The 9647-nt window shown below is 36.1% G+C and overlaps 1 protein-coding gene across 1 annotated transcript in view; it reads left to right on the top strand.

Moving 5' to 3' along the window:
* LOC108721567 (neural-cadherin) overlaps positions 1 to 9242 on the top strand; it is a 70263-nt gene extending 61021 nt beyond the window's left edge. The window contains 17 exon segments of the mRNA XM_018446181.1: positions 366 to 515; positions 789 to 1094; positions 1350 to 1623; positions 1839 to 2047; positions 2276 to 2608; positions 2780 to 2986; positions 3175 to 3446; positions 3634 to 3839; positions 3911 to 4053; positions 4283 to 4894; positions 5305 to 5360; positions 5362 to 5582; positions 5969 to 6158; positions 6226 to 6467; positions 7279 to 7494; positions 7571 to 7726; positions 8032 to 9242. Coding sequence (XP_018301683.1) covers positions 366 to 515; positions 789 to 1094; positions 1350 to 1623; positions 1839 to 2047; positions 2276 to 2608; positions 2780 to 2986; positions 3175 to 3446; positions 3634 to 3839; positions 3911 to 4053; positions 4283 to 4894; positions 5305 to 5360; positions 5362 to 5582; positions 5969 to 6158; positions 6226 to 6467; positions 7279 to 7494; positions 7571 to 7726; positions 8032 to 8141 — 3903 coding nt within the window. The 3' untranslated portion in view covers positions 8142 to 9242.
* The last annotated feature ends 405 nt before the right edge of the window (positions 9243 to 9647 follow it).

Below are 9647 nucleotides of genomic sequence, written 5' to 3' on the forward strand. Positions count from 1 at the left end.
TTCTCTTTTGCATTCATTCGAGGTTCGCGTTTAACTTTCATTTAACGCGTAATTAAAAATGTTATAGCATGTAAATTGTAAATAAAGAAAAAAAATATATATATCAGCGTTTATCAAAGTAAAATTCATAATTACGAAGCGTTATACTCTCATAAATAATACGAATAAAATTAAAAAGAGATGAAAGCAATTAGAATATTAGAAATAAAAATTGCAAAGTCTGATTATACTTACATATATTTTTAATATCGCGAACTTTCGAGATTGGAACAATCATAATTGGAATAACAATCACCAGTTTCTTATTTTCATTATACTGATAACTATATTTAGCAATATTGAAAAATAATAATTTACGATTTAAGGTAATCGAGAATAGCGGTTACGGTGCCGACAAATTTACCATGGTACGAAACAATGATGGTACAGGATCGTTGAAAATTGTGCAATCACTAGATTATGAGGACCAACTGCAGAGTAATGGCTTTAGATTTAGAATACAAGTGAACGATAAGGTGAGCAAAGAGAAAATTAATACGACGTAAATTTTTAAAATAATTTCAGAGAAAGAGAGAAAAGACGACATGAAGAAATATAATTAAATATAATTTCATGAAACTTTCTATTTAAATTATATGTGAGCTCCTAAAATTATTCATTAAATTTTTTTTCTAAAACCTGATAGCTTTGCAAGAAAAATAATTTTTCTTGTATGTATTTAAATTATTGAATTAATAAATAAAGATAATTCGACGTATAATAATTTAATCGGACAATCATCTTTCCAGGGCGAAGACAATGACAATGACAAATATCACGTGGCCTATTCCTGGGTAGTCGTGAAATTGCGAGATATCAATGACAATCAGCCACAATTCGAGAAAGCCAATATCGAGACTACTGTGCCAGAGAATGCCCGCATAGGGAGCAGCTTGGAAACATTCAGGGCCACCGATCCGGATCAAGGTGGCAAGAGCAAGGTCTCGTATTCCATTGACAGAAGCTCCGATCGAAAGAGACAATTCTTCATCAACGAAAATGGTACCGTATCAATACAGAGAAGCCTTGATCGCGAAGAAACTCCTCGACACCAGGTAAATTATAAAATATCAACACAGAATAATAAATAAAAAATAAAAAAAAAATAAAAAAATTTGTAACGTCGTTTAATTATTATTAAATAATCATGGTGTAAAAATTAGGAGGATCATATTCGATAAAAAAAAATAATAATAGAACTTGGCAAAAACTAATTAAATCACATTTTATATACCTATTATCATACATTTTAAATCAAAATATAAATTGTAGCGTGAAAGTTATTAAAATATAATGACCTATTGCCTCAGGTTAAAATTTTGGCGATCGATGATGGAATACCACCTAAAACCGCGACAGCTACCTTGACAGTCGTTGTACAGGACATTAATGACAATCCACCAAGATTTCTCAAGGATTATCGTCCAGTTTTACCAGAATACGCACAAACTAAGAAGGTCGTTGAGATTCTCGCTACCGACGACGATGATCGATCGAGGAGCAACGGCCCTCCATTTACTTTCCGGATGGATCCTAACGCAAATGATGTTATTAGAGCTAGTTTCAAAGTTGAAAGCGATAACAGTAAGTTTCATTAATTAATAAATTTCAGTGTAAAAACTTATTCTTTAAGATAAAATTTGATTTTTTTTCATATATATATATATATATATATAATATTATTTTTATATATGTATTAATAATTATATTATATTTTATCTTAATTAATAATAAAAATTCAATTGCATAAAAATTAGTTGCAAGAATAGTTTATCACGTGCGCTCTCATTACTTTTCAGAGGGAGCTAATGGAGATGGAATGGCCGTAGTGTCATCTTTACGATCCTTTGACAGGGAACAACAAAAGGAATTCTTGATTCCCATTGTCATCAAAGATTCTGGAAACCCTTCTATGTCTGGGACCAGTACCTTGACAGTTATCATAGGGGATGTTAATGATAATAAAATGCAGCCTGGCTCCAAGGAAATCTTTGTATATAATTACGCAGTATGTATTTAAATTATATTAAATTAGATAAGTTGCTCCACATTATATCTAAATTTTTGCGCTGAATAATACGAACCTCAAAAAAATTGCGTTACGTGAAGTTTTGCAAAAGCTTGATAAATATAATATTGTATTTGTACGAAATATAATATTGTATTTATGGAGCTTTTGCAGTAGTATTTTACAATTTCCAGTTCAAGCAAATTAATCTAATTAATTAATTTTTAGGGACAATCGCCGGATACCGAGATAGGCAGGGTGTATGTGTACGATCTGGATGACTGGGATCTGCCTGATAAGAAGTTCTACTGGGAGGGACTGGAACACGCACAATTTAGGCTCGACGAGGATTCGGGGATGATTTTCATGAAATCTGGTACGCACGACGGCAAGTATCACCTACGGTTCAAGGTCTACGATCGGAAGCACACGCAAACGGACGTTCCCGCGAACGTGACCGTCACCGTCAAGAGTATCCCGCACGAGGCGGTGTTAAATTCAGGCTCGGTTCGAATATCCGGGATAACGGATGAGGATTTCATTCGTGTCTGGAATTATCAAGTGAGAGTCTTTAAATCCTAAATATTATATAATTTATCTACATGTTACATTTTACTAATGAATCTTTTTTTCTTAATAAAATAGATGTAGGTTCTTAAATTTCACAAGAAATGTTTTTAAACCTTTGTATTTTAATTCGGAAAGATGATATAAGATTTATTTGATTTTTAGAACCAAACTTTGTCGCGGAGCAAAGCGGATCTATTCAGGGACAAGTTGTCGCATCTATTGAACATAGATAGGGATAACGTGGACGTTTTCAGCGTCCAATTAAGGAGAGTGCATCCGCCATTGACGGATGTCAGATTTGCCGCGCACGGTTCACTGTACTACAAACCAGTCAGGCTTAATGGCATTGTGCTTATGCATCGCGAAGAGGTAAATGTCATACAAGAAAGAGTTTAAAGATTCAATTTCAAATACTTTAAAATAATTGCGTTGAATAAAAATCAAAAATTCAAATAAATTCTCAATAGAATTCCTTTAATTAACTAAGTTCTTTATTAACGCGTATTCATTTGATGATATTTCAAATGGTTTAAAAAATTAAATCGCATTTCCGACAGATCGAAAAAGACGTGGGTATCAACATAACTATGGTCGGTATCGATGAATGTTACTACGAGAACGAGATGTGCGAAGGAAGTTGTACGAACACCCTTGATATTAGCAACCTGCCATACATGGTGAACGCAAACAGGACCGCTCTTGTTGGCGTACGAGTGGATGTGATAGCCGAGTGCACCTGCGGAGCGCGGAATTTCAGCAAGGGCGAATCCTGCAGGAACAGTCCTTGCTACAATGGTGGACGCTGTGTGGAAGACCGATTTGGATTATCGTGAGTGAAAATCAATTAAATTCCACGTTGACGTATTGTAAATCGCAATGCATTTATGCAAGGTTTACTAACAAAAAAAAGAATTTTATCATCTTTATAAACAAAGATAAATTATAACGATTATTTTATTGAATAATTTCGGTTCTTTCATCATTGTTAAAGCTTCTTATGTGTTTTACAACTCTAGCTGTCAATGTCCATCTGGCTACAACGGTCCGAGATGTCAGCAGACCGCTAGAAGTTTTCGAGGCAACGGATGGGCCTGGTATCCCGCTTTGGAAATGTGCGATAACAGTCACTTGAGCTTCGAGTTTATTACAAGAAAATCTGACGGACTATTATTATACAATGGTCCGATTGTTCCTCCTGAAGTCGATGAAGTAATGGTTTCTGGTAAGATTTTCAATCTTTCGAATTTTTTATTTTTAATGGTGTATCAATGATTTTATTATGCTTGTCTATAGACTTTATTTCGGTCGAATTGGAACGTGGTATACCGAGGCTACTAATTGATTTTGGATCTGGCACTTTGGAGCTGAAAGTGAAACCAAAGAAAACCTTGGACGACGGCGAATGGCACCGGCTTGACATTTTCTGGAATACGGAGGTAAAATAATAGATATTATATTATGTATTTGCAAATCTCAATAAGATACGCACACATACTAGTGTTTAAAAAATAAAAATCATACATTATACTCTCTAATAGGCAAATTACTATACATGTTCTTCACTATGAACTATATAAGAATAACAGCCTTTTATGATTTTCTAAAAAGATCTAAATTACGATCTTTCTAAATGCAAAATAATCCTAACGTCAAAATTGTTTACAGACTGTAAAGCTCATCATCGACTACTGTAAATCTGCGGAAATATCCGAGCTGGAGGATGGAAGTCCGCCAGAATTCAATGACACCAGTTGTCAAGCCACGGGAACGATACCACCGTTCAACGAGTACCTGAACGTGAACGCACCGCTGCAGATTGGCGGTCTCTACGTGGAGCAATTCGATCCGACGCACTACAAGTGGAAGCACATGCCGGTGGGCAAGGGCTTCGATGGTTGCATCAAAAATCTGTTCCACAACAGCAAGCTGTACGACCTCGCTCACCCAGGTCTTTCACGGAACAGCGTCGCCGGTTGCCCGCAAACGGAAGAGATTTGCAACAATCAAGAATCGACCTTCCGCTGCTGGGAACATGGCACTTGCGTCGGTAGCTTCACTGAGGCAAGATGCCAATGCAATCCCGGCTGGACCGGTCCTGGATGTATGACGCCGACGATCCCAACCACTTTCAAGCCCCAGAGTTACGTCAAGTACGCGTTGTCTTTCGAACCGGACAAATATTCCACTCAGGTGCAACTGAGATTCCGTACCAGAGAGATGCATGGCGAACTGTTTAGAGTGAGCGACCAGCACAACAGGGAATATGCGATTTTAGAGGTAAACACGATGTGTTTTAAAAATTACTAAAGGATTTTATTTTTATTCAATAAATATTTCCTAGATTTACAAAACAGTCGCCAATTAAATAATTCTATTCGTAAAGAATTAATTATTCACTATTTTAATGAGTTGTTTTTATATTGCTTTTAATAAAGTAAAATATTTAATTACAAAATCTGCATCTTTTACGTATTAAACATATACATGAAACAAAATTAATAGTTTTATAATTTCAAATAAATTAATAGTTTTATGAAGAGTCCCAAGAATAATCCAATACAAGTAAAATGCTTATAAGCTTTGTGTTAACCGTAAATATTTCAACTCTGGATTTGAGTTCTCTTCAGTACGGAAGTCAAGTACAGTGCCATGAACGGATTGTTTGAAACTATTTGTTATAATTTCAGATCAAAGACAGCAGACTACACTTCAGATATAATCTGAACAGTCTTCGGACGGAAGAAAGCTGTCGACGATGGACAATGGCACACAGTTAGAGTATCGAGATACGGATCTGCAGCAACTTTGGAACTGGACGGTGGTGAAGGACGAAGATTCAACGAGACCTTCTCCTTTGAGGGTCATCAATGGCTCCTCGTCGATAAACAGGAAGGTGTTTACGCAGGTGGCAAGGCGGAATATACTGGTGTCCGCACATTTGAAGTTTATGCGGATTATCAGAAAGGTAACTTGAATTGCTTCAGATATTAAATCTAAATACGCTTTTTCTTTTTACTGTAGTATTATTTTTAAAGTTTTTAAATTTTGACTTGTACTTTTTTAATTAAAATAATTATACATTTACTTATTTAATTGAATTAATTATTACCTATATAATTAAAGATACACTGTATTTTTAATGATTTTCTATTTTGACAAATAAAATGAAACAAAATGTATATCTAGATAAGAAATTATAGTTTCTATTGATAATTTTTTGTTTGAGAAATGAATTAAGAAAGCGAATCGACTTTTTATTTCATCATGAGAACTTCATGATCATTTCTATTTCGAATCTTTTACATAACAAAATTAATTTAATAATTATGTAATTTTTAATAAAAATTTCAGGCTGTTTGGACGACATAAGATTAGAAGGAAAACATCTTCCGCTACCACCTGCCATGAACGGAACTCAATGGGGTCAAGCAACGATGGCGCGAAATCTGGAAAGAAATTGTCCATCAAATAAACCGTGCGCCAATGTCATTTGTCAGGATCCCTTCGAGTGCATCGATCTCTGGAACGAGTATGACTGCACGTGAGTATCATTATTACTGACTTCATTTATCTTCGAGACAATCGCTATATCATGTTTTTCATCGCAGTTGCGGGGAAGGAAGGATTCCTTCGCCGGATAACAAAGGATGCATGGATAAAAATGAATGTATTGATTATCCCTGCCTGAACGGTGGCAGATGTATCAATCAGGATCCGCGATTCCGATATCGATGTATTTGTCCTGATGGTTTCTGGGGGGAGAACTGCGAACTAGTCCAAGAGGGTCAAACGCTCAAGCTAAGCATGGGAGCGTTGGCGGCCATTCTCGTCTGTCTTTTAATCATTCTTGGTTAGTACAAACATTTACACATATTAGACATTTGAAATACTAAATATTGTATATCATTGATTTGCCACAATATAATTTTAAAAAACTATTTTTCCTGCAGAAATTAACTTCAATTTCGAATCATTAAAATTTTGTAACATTAATTTTGAAATATAATTTTGGTAATGATTGATAGTAAAGGAAAAGAATGTTTTTTTTCACAAATTTTTATATCTGTTCGTTTTCTACAAGCTATTAAAAAAATGACAATTTTTTAGTTATGTCGTTGTTGTAGCAAATGAGCGATATAATTTAATGCATGCCTTTTGTTTCTTTCTATTGTATTTTTTTTTATTTTATGAATTGTATTATATCTTTGATAATGTTATTTTTATTTTATGTTTTTAAGCACAATTATGTTTCAGTTCTTATTTTTGTGATCACTGAATGATCGACCAAAAAATAAAACAAATTTCATGAAAGTTTGTCTCTTTATTTTATTTCTTCTCTTCTAGTTATACACTTCTTTTATGTACGCGGATCTGCTTTAATTCCTTTCACCACGCGCTTTGCTAATCAGGATTAAGATATTTATCTATCGCACAAGACTTTGTCAATATAAGCTTTTATTTCAAAAATAATGTGTTTTGATTGATAAGATTGATACCTGCTTTATACAATTTGCAATATCGTACAACAGTCGTTGCTATGGATTTTGTCACACTTTGCACTTGCTTGGATTCTCAGCAGAGAAATATTATACTTTGATATAATTGATAACTTTGTTTAATACGAAGAATGTGAATTAATTCTTTTAATATCAAAATTTCAGTTCTCGTGTTAGTATTCGTCGTCTACAACAGAAGACGAGAAGCACACATAAAGTATCCTGGCCCGGATGACGACGTGAGGGAAAACATTATCAATTATGACGACGAGGGTGGCGGAGAGGACGATATGACCGCGTTCGATATCACGCCTCTGCAGATCCCTATCGGTGGCCCGATACCGGAAATGGGTGGCAAGCTGCCTCCGTGTAAAGTAGCTTGTACGTTATATATTTTTTTATTGCAATGTAACGAAATAATTCATAAGAGGAAGAATAATCGAAACGTTATTCTCAGATCCGCTTGGACCGGAACCGAACGTCGGCGTCTTCATCGAAGATCACAAGAAGAGAGCTGACAGTGATCCAAACGCACCCCCCTTCGACGATTTACGGAATTATGCATATGAAGGTGGCGGAAGCACCGCGGGTTCTCTGGAATCATTAGCCTCCGGTACGTAAAAAAATTTTTCAATGAACAAAATTTAACTATTTTACTTCGCAGAAAAAAGTACAATATATTATATCTCTTAAAAATTTCCAAATTTAAAAAAAATTATTTTTGCTAGAATTTAAGGTTTTTTGAGTAATTTTTTACATACATAGTGTTACTTTTTAATATATTCATTTATGTTAAATTAACATAAAAATTTAGATGGCTCGTTTGGGACACAAATTTTAACACACGTTTTTTATCTGTGTGATATATTATTTTTATTAATAAATGAATTATCAAGTTTCAATTTTTTCTAATCCTAGGTACGGATGATGAGCAACACGAGTACGAGTATTTAGGCGCCTGGGGCCCGAGATTCGACAAACTGGCCGACATGTATGGTCCCGCCGAGGAGAGCGAAGAGGAGGAATAATCAGCCAAATATACAACCGAGTCTCCACATCATATTGCACCGAGTAACATGATCCACATCATCCGAATGAGTACTCGTGAGACCTCGGTCGAGACGACCCGGTCCGTCACGTCGGATGACAGGGATCATCATGACGGACATTCGGAGGATCTCGAAGGAAAAAGAGAGTACGGCTTCCTTCGCCGAGAGTGAAATCCCCGACGAACAACGAGGGACAACTTCCTCGTAGTTGTGCAGCTAGTGAAAGTACTAATTACACGGTGACGTCGTACACACCGCGTTATGCGACACGTTGACGCGTCATCCGCGGTGCGTGGACGCAACACACACAGACACACACGTACTCGAGGTGCATTAAAGGAACGTTGCAATAGCGTGACGGTACACGTAGAAAGGTGGTAAACGAGAAGGCGGAGAAGTCGCAACATATATTTAACTGTATAGTACGTTATACGTAGTGAAATATCCAAAAATACGCGACAAGACTTTTTCTAATGTGAACCCTATCCCATCATCTCGATCCCGCTCATCGGTCACCATCGGTAAATTCACCCCATGCATACACCTATATATACATATATACGTGTAGGTATAATATCACGTCGTTGTCGTCAAGTGTCGGATCTTAGATCGGCGTGTCGTCCTCGTACAACCGGGATTCGTTCATTTATTTAATGTCGCGAATTGGGCGAACGTGTTAGATGTGTTGTAACTGATTAATCAAGGGCATTCACACACATTCAAACATACGCATATACATACACACATATACGTTAACACGATACCGACGATACTGTTAAAAGGCGGCATGATTCGTCGTCTCGGCGACGATCCTTCGTTTCCTTCGTCGCGGAAACTCTTCGTTTCTCCATTCTTCTGCACGACGTCCCGTGGGACGTAACCTCGACAAACAGTACACATTTCGTTGTCCTGAATGCGGAGGAGTCTTGGAAACAACGCACTCTCGTTCATGACGAACGATCTTACCGTAGATAGTCTGCCATAATAGGAATTATTGTTAAGGTATCGTTAGTTGTCGCGACATCGGCTCATTGTCGTCATTGTCATCGTCACCGCCATCCTCATTACTGATAGCATTATACTATTAAATATTATAATATATTATATAAATATATTATAAATATGGATTTATATAGAGGCGCACGACGAAATACAAATATATGTTATACATACAGACAGAGAACACGTACGAACATACAGACAACACAGAGAGATGAAATTCGCATTCGCTAAAATATGCTCACCGTTGATATATCTTGATATAGTTTTAATATTTATTTTACGTCATCTCTCAAAGGAGATCGGAGCGCGAAAAGCATAACAGGCACGGCACGGGATATATGGAGTACGTGTGTACGAGAAGTCGAGGGAAAAAAAAAGAAAAATGTAACAGGATTCCATTCTAGTCATCCCGAATGGTTCGTTGATGCATCATTTCCACGTAGAATTTCTTTATCTTTTCCTTTTCTTATTTTCTGAAGTGGG

Source organism: Mycetomoellerius zeteki, unplaced genomic scaffold (genome assembly GCF_001594055.1).
Source record: "Mycetomoellerius zeteki isolate Tzet28-1 unplaced genomic scaffold, Tzet1.0 scaffold174, whole genome shotgun sequence".
In the NCBI taxonomy this organism is placed as follows: domain Eukaryota; kingdom Metazoa; phylum Arthropoda; class Insecta; order Hymenoptera; family Formicidae; genus Mycetomoellerius; species Mycetomoellerius zeteki.